Here is a 24,442-nt window from a genome sequence, read left to right as displayed (position 1 = left end):
TTTCTGCAGCATATGTATGGGATTTGTATAAATCCCATTTATTATGTTACTACTGTAGAACACAAAGGATTTTCTGCACATAAAACGCATTGTGTGCTGACACACAAAGGGTAAATTCCTTCAGCTCTGCTACTTCCAAGTAGTCTTTGCGACTCTTTGAGGATTAATGCCTGCTTAAGAGCACACACAAAAAAAATAGTATCTTAAAGTGGAGGTGGGAGACTTTACAGCCATGCCCAGGTCTCACGAAGTATCCACATGTATGGCAAGATCTATTCTGTTGTCACTTGAAGAGCTAGTTTACACCAAAAGATGATCTCATTGCTTTCTTGCCATTATAGTTTCATAGTTTATACGGTTGAAAAAAGACACTAGCCCATCAAGTTCAACCAAGGAAGGGTAGGGATTGGATGAGGAAGGGATTTAGGGGAAACAATCCTATATAACATAACAATCAATGTTATATAGGTGTAAAAAGGCAGCTAGACCCTTCGTGAAGCTCTCCGCTGTCCCTGCTGTGACCAGTGCCTGAGGCAGGCTATTCCACAGATTGACAGTTCTCATAGTAAAAAAGCCCTGTCGCCTCCGGTGATTAAACCTTGTTTTCTCCAGACGGAGACAGTACCCTCTCGTCTTTTGATTTGATTTAATCTGAAACAACTTACCACCATATTTTTTGTATGGACCATTCATATATTTATATAAATTAATCATGTCCCCTCGTAGTCGTCTCTTTTCCAGACTAAATAAATCTAGTTTTTTTTAATCTTTCCTCATAACTAAGAACCTCCATACCCCTTATCAGTTTTGTGGCTCTACGTTGAACCCTCTCCAGCTCCAGGGCATCCTTTTTATGGACCGGTGCCCAGAACTGGACAGCATATTCCAGGTGAGGCCGAACCAATGCCTTGTACAGTGGTAATATTACATCCCTATCACGAGAGTCCATTCCACTTTTGATACATGACAAGATCCTACTAGCTTTAGAGGCAGCTGATTGACATTGCATGCTGTTATTCAATTTATGATCTACTAGTACCCCCAGGTCCTTCTCAACAAGGGACTGTCCCAGATTTACTCCCCCAAGGACATATTTTGCCTTTGGATTATTGGCCCCCAGGTGCATAACCTTACATTTATCCACATTAAACCTCATTTGCCATGTGGATGACCAAACATTCAGTTTGTCCAAGTCACCCTGCCGCCTATGAACATCCTCCATAGACTGTATTACATTACACAGCTTGGCGTCATCTGCAAAAATGGACACAGTGCTATTAATTCCTACCTCTATCATTAATAAATATTAAATAGTAGTGGGCCAAGCACAGAACCCTGAGGTACACCACTCATAATTGGTGACCATTCGGAGTAGGAATCATTGACCACAACTCTCTGGATACGATCCTTCAGCCAGTTTTCAATCCAATTGCAAATTATTTCTGCCAAACCAATAGCCCTAATTTTACCCATCAGGCGTCTATGAGGAACAGTGTCAAATGCCTTTGCAAAGTCCAAGAACACAATATCCACAGCTGCTCCTCCATCCAGGCACCTGCTCACCTCTTCATAGAAGCAGATTAGGTTAGTTTGACAACTTCTATTCTTAGTAAACCCAGGCTGGCTGTCACTTATTATTCTATTTGATGTCACATACTCCAGTATGTAGTCTTTTACTAACCCTTCCAATACTTTCCCCACAATGGAAGTTAAGCTTACAGGCCTGTAATTGCCTGGCGAAGTTCTAGAGCCCTTTTCGTATATTGGCACCACATTTGCCTTGCGCCAGTCACTTGGCACCACACCAGACATTACGGAATCCCTGAAGATTTTAGGGCAGTGGTACAGCAATAACAGAACTGAGTTCTTTAAGAACTCTGGGGTGTAACCCATCTGGTCCAGGAGCTTTGTACACATTGATTTTATTGAGCTTAGATTGGATAATGTCTACATTTAGCCAGTCTACTATATTACAGGGTGCATGACCCGCACTGGCACCACCCAAGTCAGAAGTTCTCTCTTCTATTGTATAAACGGAGCTAAAAAACCTATTAAGTAACTCCGCCTTCTCTTGGTCTCCAGTCACCGATGCCCCATTTTCAGAATAAAGGGGTCCAACCTGTTCTGACCCATTTTTTTTTTTTTTTGCATTGATATACCTAAAAAATTTCTTGGGATTTGTTTTGCTATCTTTAGCCACCTGTCTTTCATTTTGTATTTTGGCTGATTTGATTTCCTTTTTACAGATTTTGGTAAGTTTTTTGTAAGTATTGAAAGCCTCAGGTGACCCGTCAGATTTATATTTTTTAAATGCCCTCTTTTTCTCATTAATTGCCCTTTTAACTGTAGCTGTAAGCCACGAGGGGTGTAATCTAGCCCATCTATACTTGTTACCTATTGGAATAAATTTAGAAGTATAAAAACCTAGGATAGATTTGAATTTCTCCCATTTAACATTAGTATCATCGTTTGACAGAATCTGATCCCAGTCTATTGCAGCCCTGAATTTTTGGAAATTAGCCCTCTTAAAATTCAAAGTTTTTGATTTTCCCACCTGTTTCTGCTTTTTAAAGTTTAAGAGGAAAATAATTATATTATGATCGCTGTTCCCAAGGGGTTCCCGGACACTGACATTTTGGACAATCTCCGCATTGTTAGAAATCACAAGGTCCAACAATGCGTCACCTCTTGTGGGATCTTCTACAAGCTGCACCATAAAATTATCTTGAAGTATATTCATAAAATGTCTCCCCTTCACAGATGAAGACGAGCCCTGACCCCAATTTATATTTGGAAAGTTAAAGTCTCCCATTATCATTACGGTCCCCTCCTGTGCAGCCCGCTCCATCTGTTTAAATAGGTGACCCTCTATTTCCTCAGAGATGTTAGGGGGTCTATAAATTACACCAAAAATTCTCTTGGCTTTGAATTTCAACCCACAAAGTTTCAGCCTCTTCACACTCTTTGAGACCACTGACTCATTCACAATCGCTTTTAAGTCTCTTCTGACATACAGACATACACCACCTCCCCATCATGCGATGCATCAAGCCATGTCTCTACTACACCAACAACATCTAACTGTTCCTCTAATATCAGAGCCTCAAGCTCGCCCATTTTGCCTGTGATACTTCTGGCATTTGTGAACATACAATTTAATTTTCCACAGTTATTTATCTGATTTAAAGTAATTTTACTGGCACATATATCCTCACCACTGTTATGCAACTTGTGGATCTCCTTATCCACTGCCTTGGTCCCACATACACCGCCCACCTCACCACTCACCAACATAACCTGCCCCTTCTCTGACCTGTCTACCCCTTCAGTGTCTTCCTTTTCCTCCTCCCCCAATCCTAGTTTAAATACTCCGCCATCCCTGCTAGGATCTTCTCCCCCAGCACAGCAGCCCCCCTTCCACTTAGGTGCAAGTTATCTGCGGAAAACAGCTTGCACCCCAGTGAAAAGTCAGCCCAATGCTCTAGGAACCCAAATCCCTCTGCTCTACACCAGGATCTGAGCCATGCATTTAACTCCCTGAGCTCCCGCTGTCTGCTCTGTGTAGCGCATGGCACAGGTAGGATTCCGGAGAATACTACCTTTGAGGTCCTTTCCTTAAGCTTTGAACCTAGTTCTTTAAAATTATTCTTCAGGCTCCTCCACCTACCATTAATTCTGTCATTAGTACCAACATGGACCACGACAGCTGGGTCATCCCCAGCCCCTCCCAGTAATTTATCCACCCTTTCCACCACATGCCGAACCCTGGCACCAGGGAGACAGCAAACCATTCGGTTGAGGTGGTCTTGGCGACAAATTACTCTATCTGTCTTCCTGATTATAGAGTCCCCTACAACCACTAGCTGCCTTGGCTTACCTGCACTCCCATCCACCCTACTACTAGCTGGTCTGCTCCCCCGGCTGTGAGGGAGAGCAGGATCCGCTAGCTGCCATTTCTGACACTGACGTCCTTACATCATTGCACATCATTTATTCAGTTTCATAGTTAGTTTAAATTTTTTCTTTTTTTTTTTGTCACCAATATTGTATTTGAGACCTTACAGTCGGGATCTGTATATGAAGATTGAACTTCCAACTAACTTTTACCCCTTCCTGCTGTAGCCCTTTGTTTTTGTGTTTTCATTTTTCACTCCCCACCTGCAACAATCTATAACTTTTTTTTTATTTTCTCACGTACAGAGCTGTGTGATGGCTTGTTTTCTGCATAACAATGTGTACTTCAAAATGGTGATATTTATTATTCCATGCTGTGTATGGGGAAGCCTGGAAAAAAATTCCAAATGCAGTGAAATTGGTGAAAACGCATTTCCAACGTTTTCTTCTGGGCTTTGATTTTACGGCTTTCACTGTGGGCCCCAAATGACATGGTGTACTTTGGATTACGGAGCTGTGGGTTTTTAATGACTTTTGATGTCATTTTCAATGCTACCATTTTTAGGACTGTACAACCTTTTTGATTGATTTTTATTGCATTTTTTTTATATTTTCCGAAATGGCAGTGCCATTTTTGACTGTGGGAACTATTTTCTGTTATGGGGTTAAACACGGTGAAAAACCGGTATATTTTAATTGGGCATTTTCAGACGTGGTGATACCTTGTGCTTATTATTTTTACTGTGTATTCGCTCTTGGGAAAGGGTTTTTAGGATCAGACAATAAAAAACCTATCATATGGCCGTACTATAGTATTCCACTATATGGGGATTTTCCTCCTCATTCTTTACAATGTGCTGATCGCACATTGTAATGAAAGGATTAACACTGCCTCGGGTCTATGGAACACCTGAAGCTGTCATGACGACATTGCCGCTCCCGATGTTGGCACGGGGAGCAACCATCCTCACCAAGATGGCTGTGCTGGCATTTTTTTTTTAAGGCGGCGATCAGGGGGTTATGACACCCAGAATCTTGACATATAGCAATGCTGCAGATATCCGCTTGCGCCGCCTATTGTACTCTTGCTCACTATCTGCACAGCAGGCAAGGGTATCCTATGTGTCCATTCTGAACAGCATGTCAGATGCTGTAAGGACCACTCTGTCCTATAGAATGGGCACTGTGATGACGTGTAATTTTACGTACCTTGTATGAATGCAAGCTGTCTAGAAGTTCATGAAGATAATGCCAGGTGAATGGGATGAAGTGGCATGCCTTGCAAATAGAGAAGTTGGACTGTGTATTAGTCAGCAATGCTTCACCAGCACATAATGTTAATGTCTGCTAATGTAGGGCTTATTTTGTTTAGTGAGAAAACCCCTTTGAAGTTTTGGGAATGCGGAATAAAAAAAAAATTTAATTGAAGTTCTGGGAATGCGGAATTGAAACAAAATCGGAGAATTGGGAATACAAAACTTATTCTGATGTTGGCAAAACCAAGTAGCATGGGATCCATTCTAAATTCATTCATCTAAATAAATGTTAGGATGTCCATGTTGGCTGTAGAGAGGACATCACCAGTGGTGCTGAACACACTAGTTGTAAGGCAGGACAGCATCTACAAGGCACAGAGGGCAAGCTCCTTTCAACTTTCCCACCCAGAAATTGAATGGGCAGGACCCATCCTTCAGTACCAGGAGACGTGTGGACAGATAATCCTCCACCATTTCGTAGTGAGTCTCAATCAGTAGTATTCAGCAGGGTTGCCACCCAGTATTCAGCAATGTTAAATATCTGGCAACTCTTCCACAAGATTTGGTAGAACTTTTTCCGGTGCTCATTTCGAATAACGAACCCCATTGAAGTCAATGGGAGACTCAAGCATTTTTCAAGGGGACCAAAGCTCTGCACGGGGAAGCTTGGCCAAACACCTGGAAACCTCAGAAAATGATAGAAATGGACAGGAAACAGCAGGGCCAGCATGCATGGATGCCTCTGAGGCTGCTTAATCGCACCATTATGCCAAAATTATGGGCAACAGCATGGCGATGATAGAGTGACTGAATGAGGCGAGATAGCATCTAAAACACCCAATAATTGACCCTGACACTATAGGGGACGGCATGCAGAGGCAGCAGCGGCAGGCTAGAGAGTGGCATGGCAACATACCCCAAGTGGACTCAGGCTTCAAACCAATTAAAAAAATTCCTTTTGGCGAGGATAATGTGTAGCACTGTATGTATGTATCAGTATTTTGCCTGGTTAAGGCGGCAGAGGGAACCAAAGAAGGTGAGCAAGAAACGCTGAAATGATTTCCTATGTGAACAAAAGGTTGACGGAATATTTAGTCGATAACACAGCATGGTGGCGACATAGTGACCAAGTTCCATAACGTATCTGGTGAAACACCCAAAAAATTAGCTTGACACAGCTCGTTTGCTAAAGGGGATGACATGTGGAGACAGCCATGGAGACGACTTCCATGATTAAGAGCGACAGTATGGGGCATCCATATTGCGCTGCTAAAATTGAAACTTCAGGTCTCCAGCATGGTGGCGACAGATGCGCCGAGTTCCATTATGTATCTGGTGAAACACCCAAAAATTCTGCCTGACACAGCTCGTTTGATAAGGGGACGATGTATGGAGGCAGTAAGGTAGTAGTAGTAGATAAAAGGTGCTGCAGTTAAAACTATGTTAGTTGGATCTTGGAGTGGAGCTGGCGGTCCGCTGCCAGGCGAGCTTTCGCCTGTCTCTTGGCTCCTCCCCACCCAAAAAGAGCCTGGGGGCCAGAAGCGTTTACTTTGAAAAAATTACAATTTTCAAAGCAGGCGGGGGCTACAAACACCACTTCTAAGAACCTTTTGTATAAGATCAAGTGTAGTACTGTTCTTATAAGTAATTGGCCTGGTTATGGCGGGGGAGGGGAACGTAAACAGATGTGCAAGTAGCGCTGAAATAATATCGGTAAATGATAGAAGATTGGCGGTATGTTTTGTGGATAACACAGCAGGGTGGCGACAAAGTTAACAAGTTTGATGTGGAAGCCGTGAAAACAAACCAAAATTCTGCCTGACACAGCTCGTTTGCTAAGGGGACGATGTATGGAGGCAGCTATGGAGATGACGTGTGGAGGCTGCTATAGAGACAATTAAATTTGGATAGTGCCTGAGTACTATATTAAATATTAAATACATAGAGTACTATAGCTAGAGCCAGTTGGCCCTGGCAAAAAATATCCAGTTTCCTCTGCTTTAGTGTACAAAGAAGAGGAGAATGAGGAGGAGGAGTGCATACATTATTCAGGTTGAGCTGCTTTTACCTGGTGGGGAATGGAAATCCTGAGAAATCCAGGCTTTATTCATCTTGATAAGCGTCAGCCTGTCAGCGCTGTCAGTCAACAGGCGTGTACGCTTGCCACCAGCTGCACTGAAAACCCGCTGTGACAACACGCTAGATTCAGGGCAGGCAAGAACCTCCAAGGCGTACAGCGCCAGTTCGGGCCACATGTTCAGCTTTGAAACCCAGTAGTTGTAGGGAGCTGTGTGATCATTTAGGACGATGGTATGGTCAGCTATGTACTCCCTCACCATCTTTCTGTAAAGATAAGCCCTACTCTGCCGAGACTGGGGACAGGTGACAGTGTCTTGCTGGGGTGACATAAAACTGGCAAAGGCCTTGTAAAGCGTACCCCTGCCAGTGCTGGACAAGCTGCCTGCTCGCCTACTCTCCCTCGCTACTTGTCCCGCAGAAGTACGTCCTCTGCCGCTAGCGCTGTCAGAAGGGAAATACTGTTTTAGCTTGTGCACCAGGGCCTGCTGGTATTCATGCATTCTCACACTCCTTTCCTCTACAGGGATGAGAGTGGAAAAATTTTGCTTGTACCGTGGGTCCAGGAGAGTGAATACCCAGTAATCCTGGACTGAGGTAGGCCCCGCAATCCTTGGCGTCGGCAGTATATGAGCAGCCCCAGGGTCAGACTCAGTCACAGCCTCCACCAAGTTAACCCAATGTGCCGTCAGCGATATATAGTGCCCCTGCCCGGCAGCACTCGTCCACGTGTCTGTGGTTAGGTGGACCTTGTCAGAAATGGCGTTGGTCAGGGAACGGGTGATGTTGTCCGACAAGTGCTGCTGCAGGGCTGGGACGGCACGTCGGGAAAAGTAGTGGCGGCTGGGGACCGAATACCAGGGGGCGGCCGCCATGAGGTTGCGAAAGGTCTCGGTCTCTACCATCGTATAGGGCAGCATCTCCAGGCTCAGTAATTTGGAGATGTGGACGTTGAGGGCTTGGGTGTGTGGGTGGGTTGCACTGTATTTCCTCTTGCGCTCCAGCGTCTGGGGTATAGAGAGCTGGACGCTGCGCATGGAGACATTGGTGGACGCTGTGGAGAATCATGGAGGCGAAGGTGTGGTTTTCGCCCCCGGGAGGTGTTTGTGCTGGGGTCCTGGGCAGAGGGCTGACTAGCAGTTGACACAGGGGAAGGAGCAGTGGTGGACCCGGCCGGAGGTGAACGGCCTTGGTTCTATTGAGTGGGGTGTTTAGCATTCATATGCCTGCGCATACTGGTGGTGGTTAAGCGAGTATTGGTGGAACCCCTGCTGATCCTGGTGTGGCACAGGTTGCACACCACAGTCCGTCGGTCATCCAGACTTCAGAAAATCTAGCCCTCGCCACGGAAGCTTCACTACGTGAAACATTTGGCGCTGATGCACCAGCTCTGACCCTGCCTCTCCGTCTGGCCCCACCACTGCCTCTTCCAACCTGTTCTGGTAAAGGACTCACCACCATCTCACAAGCACTGTGTTCACCCGGCCTATCAACCCAGCTTGGGTCTGTCACCTCATCATCCTCCGATCCCTCAGTCTGCTCCCCCCTCAGACTTCCTGCCCTGACAACTTCACCACTGTCTGACAACCGTGTCTCCTCATCGTCCGACACCTCTTTACACACTTCTTCCGCTACGTCAAGAAGGTCATCATGACCCACAGACTGGGACCTGTGGAAAACCTGGGCATCGGGAAAGAGCTCAGCAGCAACCGGACAAGTGGTTTGTGACTCTGGGAAGGGTCCAGAAAACAGTTCCTCAGAGTATGCCAGTTCAAATGCCAAGTTTTCCTGGGAGGGGGCAGACTGGGGAGAAGGAGGTTGAGGTGGAGGAGCTGGAGTGCTCACTTGGGTAACATGGGTGGACTGCGTGGAAGACTGACTGGTGGACAAATGGCTAGAAGCATTGTCTGCAATCCACAACATCAACTGTTTGCACTGATCTGGCCTCAACAGTGTTCTACCACGAGTCCCAGTAACTTGAGACATGAAGCTAGGGAGTGTAGCTCTGCGGCGTTCCCCTGCTCCCTCATCAGCAGGTGGTGTCTCACCCCGCCCAGGACCACGGCCTCTGACCCCTGCAGTAGTTGGACGCCCACACCGTCGTCCTCTACCCCTAGCCCTCGGGTTTAACATTTTCAAAATTAAAGTCTATTATATAAACAAAATAGAAATATAAACTGTAAATTTTTTGTGTGTTTTTTTTTGTTTTTTTTTTACATTTTTTTATAGAACAAAACGTGCAGAAGACAACACACAGCAACCACAGAAGATGATGATTGCTATGGCTAGTTTCTAACCTACACTGACAGCAAACAACAGGATTTTGTGCTGTGCCTGTGACTAATCCCCTAATAAATTGTCCCACTTAAGTGTTTGAGATGGATATGTGTGTCACTAAGAGCTAAATAGAACGTTCACAAGTCTCCATGCAAATTCGTCACAATATGGTACTAGCTGCACTACTAGTGCCAGCAAGCCCAGCCACAAGCAAATTAAAAAAAATATATATATAACTCTATTGTAGCCCTAAGTAGGGCTGTTGGGTTCTTGTAGAATCACTCCTGCCTAACACTATTCTAATATAACACCCTAATGCTATCCCAGAGCAGCAGCAGCTCTCTCCCTAATGGCATCCACCTGATCTGGCCAGCCAACCACTGCTATCGACATGTAAGTGTACTACATGATGCTGGGTGCAGTGCAGAGTCTCCTGGCTTGTGATTGGCTCTGTTTCTGGCCGCCAAAAATCTCACTGGAGCTAGAAATTCTACAATTGACTGCTGCTGCTGACACACCCTTTCCAGCATATGTACAGTGGGTACGGAAAGTATTCAGAACCCTTTGAATTTTTCACTTTGTATCATTGCAGCCAATTGGTAAATTGAAAAAAGTTCTTATTTTTGTTTATGAATTTACACTCGGCCCCGTATCTTGACAGAAAAAAAATGAAATGTAGATGTTTTTGCTAATTTATTTATTTTATTTAATTCGAAAAACTGAAATATCCCATGATCATAAGTATCCAGCCCTGGTCATCAGTATTTACACCATTTGCTGTGAAACTCATATTTAACTCACATGCTGTTTTCCTTCTGATCCTTTTTAAGATAGTTCTACTGTTTCATTGGAGTCCTGTGTTTAACCCCTTCACACTCTGGGGCCCAATGGCGCCCAAATGCCCGAAATACAACTTTTACACCTTTTTACATGACATAAAAAATGTAATGAAAAGTGATCAAAATGTCGCACAGTCCTCAAAATGGTAGCAATGAAAACGTCACCTCATTTCAACGTCACCGCGATTGTACTGAACCAAAGAATAAAGTATAGGTGTTATTTGGAGCGAAGAGTGAAAGTCGTAAAAACTGAGCCCACAAGAACGTGCCGCACATGCGTTTTTTTTTTTCCAATTTTTCCACATTTGGAATTTTTTTCCTGCTTCCCAGTACATGGCATGGAATAATAAATAACATCATGGGAAAGTAAAATTTGTTACGCACAAAATAAGCCCTCACACAGCTCTGTACACAGAAAAATGAAAAAGTTATGGATTTTTGAAGGTGGAGAACGAGAAATGAGCAAAAAAAAACCTGCGTCCATAGGAGGTTAATGAAACTGATTGGACTTCATTAGGATAGGCACACACATGTCTATATAAGATACCACAGTGTATGTCAGAGAACATGAGAATCATGAGGTTTAAAGGAAATCTACCATTTGCATTATGAACCAAACATACCTTGAGAATGCTGTAGCTACACTGATGCAGAAACATATCTTGTTTAATCCCTGAATCGAGTGGTTTTGCTGAAAAAATAGCAACCACTTATCTGTTCCTGGGTCCCAGTCCACTGTTTCCCTATGGTTTTGCTAAAATTGGGTTAACCCCTTAATGCTCTGCGCCGTAGCTCTACGGCGCAGAGGTATAAGGGATGTATGAAGAGGGCTCACGGGCTGAGTCCTCTTCATACAGAGGTGGGGGTTTTTGCATTTTGCACAAAACCCCCACTGCTAATAACCGCGGTCGGTGCGCGGGCGCCGCCATCTTTTTTTCAATCGCCACGCCCCCGAACGTCATCGGGGGGCGGCGATCGGTTACCATGGTAGCCTCGGGTCTTCTTTTGACACGAGGCTACATGGTTTATGCAGGTTCGTTACAATGAGCCAGTGGCTCATTGTAATGTATGACCTGCAAAAATGCCATATATTGCAATACTGTAGTATTGCAGTATATGGTAGGAGCAATCTGACCATCTAGGGTTAATGTACCCTAGATGGTCTAAAAAATAGTGAAAAAAAAAAGTTTAAAAAATAATACCCATGTCACGTCTAGAAACTCATGCTCACCCCTTGCTTCTTGTCACGGCGAGGACGCCGCCGCCTCGTCACGTGACGTGGGGTGCAACTGTACGGGTTAATTTAGCCTACTCAAACTTGCGCTCACCTTTCACTCAGGACACAAATTGAGCCTAAATCACACCTCATACAGCTCCAGCACCAGAACCAGACCCGCTGCCACCACTTATTGCATTTATACTGGGACCAATAAGTATCCCACTCTACATCAATTCTTGCTCTCAAGCAGTCACTTTGTCACACCACTAGACATGCACACTCAGCACTCCAGCAGTCACACAGTTAAACACACTTCACAAGGCTATGAGTTCGCAGAGCATACAGGGACCAAAATTAAAGTGAAAAGCTTTAATTACAAAAAGTTGATCAGTGCATAAAAAGATATTAAAAACAAAAGAATTACAAAATAAAATGACACACAACACGGCAAACAGTTATAAAATAAAAAGGGAGAAAAATAACAGAAACTTACAACTTAAAGTAAATCCTGATCCCTGGAGGTGGGAGAAATGAGGGACACACTCAGCTTGTCAAGCAGCCCCCAAAATGTGAACACCAATTCTTGGATTTCATATTGTTTTATAACTTCTCAGTTTGGTTCAGATTTCAGAACCTCCCATTCATTAATTAGTCCAGAGGGTCATTCACGATTGGGCAAAGTGTTAATGAGGGGGGAGAGTCCAGGAATATTTAAACAGTTCTTTGTTTCCAAATCCTGATGCAGAAGGGGGGGGGTAGGGAGACCAAATGTCCTTTGGGGTCTGAACAGACCAGTCTTCAGGTCAGAGGTTATCAGGCTGTTAAAGCTCCAGGATGTCATAAAAGCTGCCTGGACGCTTCAATAGATGCCAAATATTTAAACAAAGTTTGTAATTACCCCGTTGTTAAACCCATCTTATACATTCACAATTAATATCTCCTTGACACCTCCCCCTTTCAAGATTGGGCAAATTTGAAAAGACCCACGCCATTTTAAATTTTCCCAAGCCAATTACCAATAATACATAGCAGAAGTTCAGTACCATAAAAATCATTGCCATAAGATGTGATTACCTGGGCACATCAACCATCTGGTCCTTTGTCCTATGTATAAGGCCAAGTACTATCTCCCCTGGTCACTTGTACACTGCTGTGCTGGGACCCCCTGCTGACTTTATGGCTTTGTGCTGCAGAAACACTAAGTTCTGTGTCCCCTCTCCCAAGTGTGAAATGGTTAACCCTCTCACTGCTGGATGAAATGCCAATGGAGTTAAGTGTAGGACTTCTGTACCCAGTTACATTATGTTTTGGTTTTCCCGCTGTACAGCTATTAGAGTCCCTCTCTTTATCATTTATACTACAGGGATTAGGTTGGACCACTGACTGAACGCTCTCCTGAGAGTCCCTATGCCCCTGCTCCCCTTTCTGATCGCTCCCCAAAACTGCACTGGCAACACTCATCACTGGGAACCCGACCTCACTGTGGACCCCAGTCTCCTCTCTCAGCACTGGTTCTAGTGTACACGCTGTCTTTGGCTCATAGACACACTGCATCTCCCCAGTCTGAGTAGAGGCATCTTTGTGGCTCATGCTCTGAGCCTTACTCATCTTGACACCTCTTGTCTGCTCTAGGACCTCTCCTTGAGTAATGGCCTCCACCAGATCCACACTCAGGACCTTAGAGCTTTGAGGTGCAGATTCAGAGACTCCATCTTGGCAGCCTCTCACACCCTTCACCATATCTGCTGACTGCAGGGTTATCTCTGGGGGCCCGTTCACCACCCCCTCCCCCGTAGCTTCCTCATACTGGGACACCTCTGGTTCTGGAGCAGGCATAGCCTTGCTCTTGCTATCCTGTCCTCCTTCCCAGACCAGTCCCCTTGGGCTTCTGCCCATTTTCTCATATGATTGTTGTACATCAGGCACATACACAGTTGTCATTTTTCCCAAATCATTTCCCAACAATACATCCACAGGCAATTCTTGTGACACTCCCACTTGTCTGATACCTCTACCAGAACCCCAGTCCATAAAAACCTTGGCAACGGGCACTCCTGGATGGCATCCAGTTATCCCCTTCACAGGCAAAGTCTTTTCTGGAATGATGTCCTCAGGGTTTATAACCTCAGGGCGAACTAAAGAATAACTTGCCCCTGAGTCTCTTAATCCCTGGGTGACTCTATCCCCCACTATCACAGTCTGCATGTGGTGCTGTAACTTCTTCATATCACCAGAAAGCAGCATGACTACTGGTACTGTAGAGTAGACAGTTGCCCCTCTCTCTGGGCACGCAGACCTCAGATGACCCACTTTGTTACAAATAAAACATTTGCGCATATCCCCCTGATTTATAGACTCCCTCAGTGTAATATTCTCACCCACTTTGGAGACAGAAGGTTGTGATGTTGTCCTGGCTTGTTTCTCCTTCCAGCTGGTGGACCTTTGGGGGGATGTTTCCCTCTTTGCTTCAGGCATCCGGTTGGCGGTGTAGGAGTCTGCAATCTGCGCAGCCTCATCCGCAGTTTTAGGCTCCCTGTCACAAACAAACTGTCGTACATCCACAGGACAAATGTGCAGAAATTGATCTTTTATCATGAGATCCTCCAGGTCCTCACGGCTGTTGACAGAAAGTCCTCGGGTCCACTGTAGAAAGGTAGTCCGTAAGTTGCCTACTGTATCAGCGTAGCTGTCAGTTGGTCCTCGCTTTACGCTCCGGAACTTCTTGCGGTACACCTCTGGAGTTAAGTTGTACTTTTTAATCAAAGCAGCTTTTATAGCATCATAGTCCTCATCAAGCTCAAGAGGAAGGTCAGCAAATACTTCCAGGGCTTTGCCTCTTAGCCCTGGGCTCAAATACTGTGCCCACTGCTCACGGGGCAGATGGTATTGTCTGCAGGTCTTCTCAAAAGATCGCAGAAAAATGTCCAAGTCCCCATCCTTGTCCAGTACTGGAAAACGTTCTTGACGAGGTCTTTTGGGGTCTACATCCTGGGATTGGGGTTGCACAGAATTGATACCCCTGTCAATACGCGCCATTTCCAGCCTGAATTCTCTATCAGCCTGGCGCTCACGCTCTGCAGCTGCTCTCTCCTCTCTCTCTGCGGCCGCTCTCTCCTTCTCTCTCTCTGCGGCCGCTCTCTCCTTCTCTCGCTCTGCGGCCGCCTGATTAAATTGAAGGATAAGCTGCAGTCGCAGGCTAGGATCACATTCACCTAGCTGCTGTAGGGCCATTTGTAGAGACACATCCATGCCTTCCTGAGGGCTCCTGCTGTGGGTAGCCTCAGGGGAAACTCTTCCAGGATTAATGTCCATATCTTGGCTCCCTTGAGCCATGCCAGATCCTTGCTCTGCATCTTGCTCCATCAGAGCACAAACCAGCAGCTCTTTGGACTTGTCAGCCGGGTCGATACCTCTCTGCTCACAGAGGTGGACTAGAGCTTCCTTGCTCTGTCTCTTGTAGATGGTTGCCATCACTGAGTGCAACCTTTGCCAAATAAAAGATAGAAAAGAAAAACGGGGAAGGGAAACTGTTTGCACGTGTGTCTTAGAACAGCACTGATTTGGTCCGTGTAAAACTAGGGTACTCCTCGCAAGGATTCCACTAGTCCTTAAGTGCAGGGGTTAGTTGCTTAATCCCAACACTTAATGCTCTGACAAAAAATGAATTTATCCCACCGCTGCCACCAATTTGTCACGGCGAGGACGCCGCCGCCTCGTCACGTGACGTGGGGTGCAACTGTACGGGTTAATTTAGCCTACTCAAACTTGCGCTCACCTTTCACTCAGGACACAAATTGAGCCTAAATCACACCTCATACAGCTCCAGCACCAGAACCAGACCCGCTGCCACCACTTATTGCATTTATACTGGGACCAATAAGTATCCCACTCTACATCAATTCTTGCTCTCAAGCAGTCACTTTGTCACACCACTAGACATGCACACTCAGCACTCCAGCAGTCACACAGTTAAACACACTTCACAAGGCTATGAGTTCGCAGAGCATACAGGGACCAAAATTAAAGTGAAAAGCTTTAATTACAAAAAGTTGATCAGTGCATAAAAAGATATTAAAAACAAAAGAATTACAAAATAAAATGACACACAACACGGCAAACAGTTATAAAATAAAAAGGGAGAAAAATAACAGAAACTTACAACTTAAAGTAAATCCTGATCCCTGGAGGTGGGAGAAATGAGGGACACACTCAGCTTGTCAAGCAGCCCCCAAAATGTGAACACCAATTCTTGGATTTCATATTGTTTTATAACTTCTCAGTTTGGTTCAGATTTCAGAACCTCCCATTCATTAATTAGTCCAGAGGGTCATTCACGATTGGGCAAAGTGTTAATGAGGGGGGAGAGTCCAGGAATATTTAAACAGTTCTTTGTTTCCAAATCCTGATGCAGAAGGGGGGGGGGTAGGGAGACCAAATGTCCTTTGGGGTCTGAACAGACCAGTCTTCAGGTCAGAGGTTATCAGGCTGTTAAAGCTCCAGGATGTCATAAAAGCTGCCTGGACGCTTCAATAGATGCCAAATATTTAAACAAAGTTTGTAATTACCCCGTTGTTAAACCCATCTTATACATTCACAATTAATATCTCCTTGACACTTCTTCTACCACTGATCCACATATTAATACACACTATTCACTATGATGAGTAAATCTAAGATCCAAGTGTTACACACTATTCACTATATTGAGGACTTTTATCATCCACATATTAATGTGCACTATTCACTATAATGAACACTTATATTAGCCACGTATTAATGTGCACTATTCACTGACAAGAACACATTTATTATTATTATTATATATTATTATCTATCTATCCCCTAATAGGCTGTCTGCACATGTTGCAAATCCCAGCAGATTTTATCAATGGATATTGTTGCGGAAAATCCCCAGCGTAAAACAGTAGCATTAAAGTGAATGTGATTTGAAAAAAATTTTGTGTGCCTGCATATTTTTGAAAGCATTTTTCTACAAAGGGCATGTGAAAATCTGCATGAAATCTTCACCATGAAGTGAATTTGAGGCAGATTATTGTTTGAAATTATGAGGGCATCTGGCAAACCAAAACAGGTAAAAAAAAAGACATGCAGAAAAACCACATGTATCAGAATCTGTTTCTCAATGACAATCCGCAAACTGTGCAGATACCCAAATAGTTATTGTTCTTGATTTTCTTCAACATGGCCTGGGTAAAGTTTTACCTGGGACCAATAAATGTTTTAGTATTGGCTCCAGGTGGAGTAAAAAAAAGAAGAAAAAAAAAATACTTACCTTGGCCCTTACCTCCAGTTCATTGTGGCTCCCGCCGTCAACTTTATACCTTCTGGAAGAGTGGTCAGCCTTTCTTCCATAGAGCCAGATATCTTCAGAAAACATCATCCATCCATTGTGTAAGGAAAAGTTATACAATTTTACAATATACTTTCTGTATCAATTCCTCACTGTTCTCTAGATTTTTGCTTGCTGTCATCCCATAGAAAGCTTAATTGTTTACTTCCAGTGGAAAGAAATCTGTCCATTGTCATGTGATGTGACACAAGTGCATAAGCCGTACCACAGTAACAGAGTAACAAAGCTTTGCAGTCAGTCAGTGTCAGTGCTCAACTCTTTTCAAGGAATAGTAGTTCAAACAGAATGAGTGGTCTCACCACCTGTTCACAGGTTAGAAATAGAAGATCGCCCAGGCACTGTAGATCCTATACCAGGGAGCAAATGGAAAGATAGTGCAGACCTCCAGGGTAAAGAAAGGATTTTTATTTGTGTATACTCACAAAGTAGCAGTAAAAGCATGTAGCGTCAAACACCTCGCCCGACCCAGGTTTCGCCTCTTCAGGCTTCTTCCGGGGCCCCTGGCTCCTCACATTTTATTCTCCAGCTTCAGAACAGTCCATTTTCTACATTTAATAACAAAGCTTTGCACCTGCGTGTCCTTGACAAGATCATGGACAGATTTCTATCCACTGGAAGTAAACGATGAAGTGTTGTATAGGACAGCAAGCAGAGATCTAGAAAACTGTGTAGAATTGCTACAGAAAGTATATTTGAAAATTGTACTTTTTCTTACACAAATCATATCAATTATTGGCTGAAAGTGGACAACCCCTTTAAGTGGACCTTTATATATATAGCAGTAAGGAAAAACCAAGTCCGCACAGTGGGAAAAAAACTCAACTGAGAGGGTATGCTAAGCCTCCACGGATCCTGGCGAGATCCCTTGTAACAAAATAGATAAAAAGCAGGCAGCATTACGGATTTCCAAAAATATCAAAGAGGTGAAGTTTATTTAGAGAGTGGTGACGTTTTGGTGTAAACCACCTTCATCAAGCACTTTAACAAGTGAATCCAGTGGGTAAACAGGAAATACATGATACAACAATGAATACAAGTGGGCATGTCATAAAGTGCAAAGAGGGATGTTGGCCTTTTAGAACCAAAACTTGACAGAAATTCTTTACATGTGTCAGGATGAATTTAGAGAGTCCTAGTGGAATCAAACAGAAGAGAACCTTAAAAGTGACCCTAATTTTTGAACACACACCCCTTGGAGAATTTAGCAAGGTGTGATATGTGGTGTATTGTAATATAAGTGGTGTAGTGAGCATTTTGAACATACAGGTGGTTTCCAAATATGATGTGCAATGGATGGAAGATGGAAATTACGATTATTTCTGGAAAGTTTGGTGCCCATTATGTGACACCCAGATTGTGCCACTGTGAAATGTCAGCTCTCTGATTAGGAATCATGTTTCCTGACATGAGAAAACCCAACATGTGATCCTAAATGCTTGCCAGAAAATACAACAGGGCTCCGCAATGATATAGCACCATGTGTATTTGAGGCAAAACTTGAAGAATTGTGAAGAAAAACTTGAAGATGTGTTAACAAACCCAGAGGCTTGGATGGGAAATAGAAAACCTAAAAAAATAATACCCACAAGTGACCCTAGTTTGCAAACTATATGCCTCAATGAATATTTCGTTTTACCAAAATGAATTCACAACAAAGGTTGGACGCAAATTGTGAATGCAATTATAATAATAATTCCTTTGTTTATATAGCACACACATATATGCAATGCTTGCAGAGCTTGCCAAATTGGTCCCTGTCGCCAATGGGGCTCACAATCTAATCAACCTACCAGTATGTTTTGGAGTGTGGGAGGAAACCAGAGAAAACCCACGCAAACACGGAGAGAACATACAAACACTTTGCCGATGTTGACCTTGGGACTTGAACGCAGGTCCCCAGCGCTGCAAGTCTGTAATGCTAACCACTAAGCCACCGTGCTGACCTTAATGCAATGCGTATAAGGCGGTGGAATATACCAGGGGACCAACTAAAATTTTGTCACTCTGGCGTTCCCGCAGGTCTTGTAGTAGTATATTGTATAGTGTCCTTTCTAACCCCTCTTTTTCAGAGTCCTTCTTTTAGAAGCAGACTTGAGGAATTCACTGTGAAAATGTTGTCCTGGTAAAACACGGGGGGCATCTAATCCAGAGGTACTGGGGCAATGTCCTTCTTGTCCAAATATGAGTGCCTTAATCACCACCTCTTGAAAATGTAGAAATGATATGGCATGACCTGCACATTGGAACTGCACGTAAGACTTGAACTGATGCATGCCACCTATGTATTTATTGTAAGCCAGGATGCCATCTGGCTTGGTACCTTGTACAGGGGTGAGAGTGCTGGAGTCTCCATGAATTGTGGTCAGAACAAGGACTTCTCTTTTGTCCTTATACTTGACTAACACCATGTTCTGATTGTTAAGTGCCTTTATGCCCCCCTTTCTAAGTGGCTACCTAACAAGGGATCCAAGGAGACCTCTCTGGTTTTTGCGTATAGGGCCGTATGCTACAAAACTTCTGGAACTGAGGGATTGGAATAGTGGAGCGCTGAGATAAAAAGTATCAATATAGAGATGATAATCCTTCTCTAGCAGTGGGTGCACAGATCGGTCAATCTGAGCTCTCTCGGAGATGGCATGATTCCACCAGACACGGCCCCTTCCACTTATGATTGGTGCTGTCCTAGACAGCAGCAATTATCGCTGTGTGTTACTCCTATTAACCCATTTGATGCCATCGTGATAATTATTTCGAACATGGACCGGGAAGGGGCAACGAAACCCCTCTAGACCACGAGGCAAAATGCATGGCTGTCACCATCTTGCCCCAATCACTGTGTCTACAGACACTTTAACTTTATTGCATTATTTAATTTTATTTAAAAAAAACTTTATGTATATGAGCTTGCTCAAGCTAACACAGTGCAATACAGATGCTCAGTGTGTCACAGCCTGATGCTGCCAGGTGGCAGGGCTGGCACGCAGGGAGGATCGCACAGCCCTGGGGCACTGGACAGCCCTGTGGCTGCCAGAAGAGGATCGTACCCTCTGTTAAGCCCTCCCTCCCGGGCACCGCTTATGAGCTTGTGTGATCACCGTCATGTACATGTATGTGGGGATGCGACATACTCTGTGCATGCTACGACATGTGTGTGAAATTGCTTTAAAGGCTTAAGACTGTCCATTTAACTTTTAGACACTGTTAGTAAATCTTCCTTGCTGGGTTTGCCAACCTGAATATGGCCATCGGAGTAGGTCGTACAAGTGTTCACTGTAGACATAAATGGGATGTATAAAGAGGATGACATGAATGACTCCTGTTGCTAGGAAACTTGTTAAACTCATTCTAGTGCTGTCATTCATTATTCATTATGGTATATGTAGTACAAGGTGTAACTTTACATTGAAAAATATTTTTACTTATTAGATGTTCTACAGTTACACTAAATTGCTTCAGGTTCTATTGTAACAAGTAGGCTCAAATAGCTGCTCCAGGTTTATCACAGTGGATGTTGGTGATATGTTTGTTGTACTATTAGACTGTCTAACCCAATATTTCATCCCCCATGTCTATTTTTTTTTATAGAAATGTATTAGTTTACCACTAGCTTTGCTGAATTGAAGATAGAAAATAAAGGGGTTGTCTGACTATTATGCAAATATAGCAGCCAGGTTGGGGAGGGCCTTTTCAAAAAATAAAACCTTACTCACCTGCTCCAGCACTGCTGGTGTCCCACGCTGTTCCGTCGGAGGGGCCTGCTCCAACAACTTCCAGGTGGCCTGGCACTCCCACCCATCTCCTGTACCAGCCCAGTTGCTAAATTTTTATAATAGTCGGACAACCCCTTTAAGGCACAGTAAATGTGACATAAAGGTACAGTGAAGGTACAAGATTAGTTGGTACAGTTGAACCCAGAAGTTTACATACACTATATAAAAATACACATATGGACATATCTGAGCTGAAATTTTCCGTTTTAGGTTGATTCAGATTACCAAAATTATTTATATTTGCCAAATGGCAGAATAGTGAGAGAAATATTTTTTAAGGCATTGTTATTACTTTCTTCAGAGTCAAGAGTTTACATACATTTCATTACTATTTGGTACCATTGCCCTTAAACTGTACGAGTTGGGTCAAACATCCTTCCACAAGCCTCTCAAAATAGTTGGTCGGAAAATTGGGCCCATTCATTCTGACAGAACTGGTGTAACTGACGCATGTTTATAGGCCCATGTTTCCTAAGGGCATGCCACCTTTTCGTAGATGTCAGAAAACTGCCTAAAAACGTAATAGAAGCCTCAAGAAATGTGGCAAACGGCATTTCAGGTGCAAATTACTCCAGTATTTTGGCATAGACAGAATGATACACCTCCACCCATTGACTTTATTTATCTTTAAACCACTTTGTAACCAGTTTGGCAGTATGTTTTGGGTCATTGTCCATTTGGAAGACCCATTTGCGTCCAAGTTTTAAATTCCTGTCTTATGTCTTGAGACGATGCTTCAGTTTAACCACATAATTTTCTTTCCTCATAATGCCATCTATATTGTAACATACACCAGTCCATCCTGCAGGATCCACCACATGATCCTGCCAACCCGTGTTTCACAGTTAGGATGGTATCCTCAGACTTGTGTTCTTCTCCCTTTTCCCTCTAAATGTAACAATGGTCATTATTACTAAACAGTTCAGTTATAGTTTTGTCAGGACATGTCTCCAAAATTAAAAGTCTTCGTTCCTGTGTGCATTTGCAATCCGACTGTACAATCTGATACCGTACTCATTTCACTGTGGATAATGAAACGTACTCATTTCACTGTGGATAATGAAACATTCTTACCAGCTTCAGCCAGCATCTTCACAAAGTCTTTTGCTTTTGTTCTTTTGTCAATATGCACATTTCGGATCAGAGCTTGTCTCCTTCCTAAGCGGTATGATGGCTAGTCATTCTCATGTTATTTGTACTTGCATATAATTGTTTGTACAGATGAATGCTCACAGCAGTTTCTAGGTACTTTGTTGTACAGGATGAATCTCAACAAATCAAGATCATTAAAATATATACAGTGCACCCAGATTTAAGCATAAACAGCCCCCCGACCAAACTAAAAATATTACAGATATGTATTTCTATATGGATTATAGTGTATTCTGCACTGTCCCACTAAGTTAGCTTAGACATTGCAAATTAATTCTAACACATACAGGGGCACATTTACTAACAACAGTGCAAACTGCACTAAATGCAGTTTGCTTGTGTAGTGTGCAGAGGGCGCCAGATCCAGGATTTCTGCCACCTATTCTTCATGGATCTGGTGCCCCCTGCACAGTTCTGAGTGCCACTTTTTTTTGGTTCGCCTTTAACATGGGATGTAAGACACAATTCTGTCAGACTTTGCATGTTAAATCTGGTGCACGGTCCGACTGAGCACCGGAATGGCGTCTAATTTGTCGCATGATGCCTAGTGCAGCCACGGCACAAAAGGGTTGCGTGCAACACAAATGTGGCGCAGGCACTTCTTAAAGGAAACCTACCATTTCAAATGGTCGGTGTAAGCTGTAAACACCAAGCACCAGCTCAGGGTGAGCTGGTGCCGGTGCTTAGTTTCGTTAGTGTTATAAACCGCGGTATCGCGGTTTTAACACTTTTTAAACTTTATAGCAGAAGCAGCTTCGGCGCTGCGCGCGACCGTGCGCGCGCAGCGCCTGCGGCATTTCCTATGTAGGCGCGCGCAAGATCGTGCGCACGCAGCGGCGAAGCAGTTTCTGCTATAAAGTTTAAAAAGTGTTAAAACCGCGATACCGCGGTTTATAACACTAACGAAACTAAGCACCAGCACCAGCTCACCCTGAGCTGGTGCTTGGTGTTTACAGCTTACACCTACCATTTGAAATGGTAGGTTTCCTTTAAATACCTGTGCAAGCAGTTTCCACTAAAAATAACATGCACTTCCCTTAGTAAATGTGCCCCACAGTGTCCTCCTTCAATTAAAATTTAGTGTCAAATTATAATATTGTGTCTATTATGAAATATTATAATAGCAATTATAAGAGCGATTTACATATATACTTCACAAGAACAAGGCTTAGCACATAAATACAGCACCAGTAAGGAGTTCAATACATAAATCCCTATATACATATATAAAGCATCCGAAATTATTTTACATATCTTCAGCGCCCTCTAATTTACTGTATACGATATACACACTATATAATGTGCCACACTGTATTATATATATATATATATATATATATATATATATATATGATGCATCTATACAGATATCAATGATCACATACTGTATACCGCATCACCCCTGCAAGACTGTGAGCACCCCTGGGAGCACTGTGGTGGTAATCACAGGGACTAGTTTAAAAGAATCCAAACAACGAATATTCAGAACGGCTTATATACTTTGCCCCTATATTATATACCAGTGATGGTGAACCTTTTAGAGGCCGAGTGCCCAAAATGCAACCCAAACCCTTGTGACTTGAAGCGAAGTGCCAACACAAAAATTTAACTAGAATAACAAGGTTTTAATTGAGAAAACATAGCTCAAACGTTACAATCTTTTGTATTACAATAAAAACACTATCAACAGAGCTCAAAGGTTTGCATTTTCTGTGCTTTTGAACAATTAAAATGGAATCTGTCTGTCATAAGTTTTGATCACGTATAGAAGTGGTTGAGATCCGAACTTGGTTGCAATTGGTTCTGCTCAGACATTTCTGATAAATCTCCCCCAAGTGTTTTTTTAGACGTAACTCCAAAACATACTGGTAGGATGATTAGATTGTGAGCCCCATTGAGACCAATTTGACAAGTTTTGTGCAGCGCTGCGTAATCTGTGTGCACCATATAAATAAAGAATTATTATCATATTACACACGTAGCTTGTTTCAAATCGCATCCGTTTCAGGCAAAACGCAAGTGCGAACAGGCCAAGCTCAATGCAAGTCAACCACATTATGTAAACTAAGACTACATGTGGAGACTGCTAGTTTAGTGGTTTAAATGATCCCCCCAGATATATTACTTACATATGTGTAACTTTGTGGGGAACTTTGTAGTTAACACTGACAGTACACTGCTGCTGTCACCTGCTCGTGTAAAGTTGTGCACTGTTCAGGGGAAAGGGCGGGGGGGGGGGGAGCAGTGCTCATAGTAAACCTGCATCTGATTGGCTGTGGCTGTGCTGTCAGCCAACCAGCATTATTCATCGTGCCAACTAAACTAAAATGTATAAAATATTTATTAATCTGCCCTGACACTAATAGGGGTCCATTGACCCCCATCCTATGTTGTGGGAGCAGCTTTAAAATTGCTTCCTCCCAACCACATGCATCTACCATGCATGGGTTCTATGCAGGGGTGTACCAAGCCTGTCTCCTGCCTGAGGCGAGCCATAGAGAGACGCCCCCCCCCCCATATAAGTAATATATCAGGTAGTGTCAGGACCAGATCCATCATATTGGTTTGGTGTGAAAATAAAGCAATGC

General features: G+C 43.6%; 1 protein-coding gene across 1 annotated transcript; it reads right to left on the bottom strand.

Moving 5' to 3' along the window:
* Nucleotides 1-11,631: 11,631 nt before the first annotated feature.
* On the bottom strand, nt 11,632-16,351 carry LOC140126781 (uncharacterized). Its single transcript, XM_072146625.1, has one exon. The coding sequence runs from the start codon at nt 15,030-15,032 to the stop codon at nt 12,666-12,668; it is 2,367 nt and encodes a 788-aa protein (XP_072002726.1). The 5' UTR covers nt 15,033-16,351; the 3' UTR covers nt 11,632-12,665.
* Between the last annotated feature and the right edge of the window lie 8,091 nt (nt 16,352-24,442).

Source organism: Engystomops pustulosus, chromosome 4 (assembly GCF_040894005.1).
Source record: "Engystomops pustulosus chromosome 4, aEngPut4.maternal, whole genome shotgun sequence".
In the NCBI taxonomy this organism is placed as follows: Eukaryota; Metazoa; Chordata; class Amphibia; order Anura; family Leptodactylidae; genus Engystomops; species Engystomops pustulosus.
The sequence above is the reverse complement of the archived record's forward strand: the minus strand, read 5'-3'. Positions and strand labels throughout refer to the sequence as shown.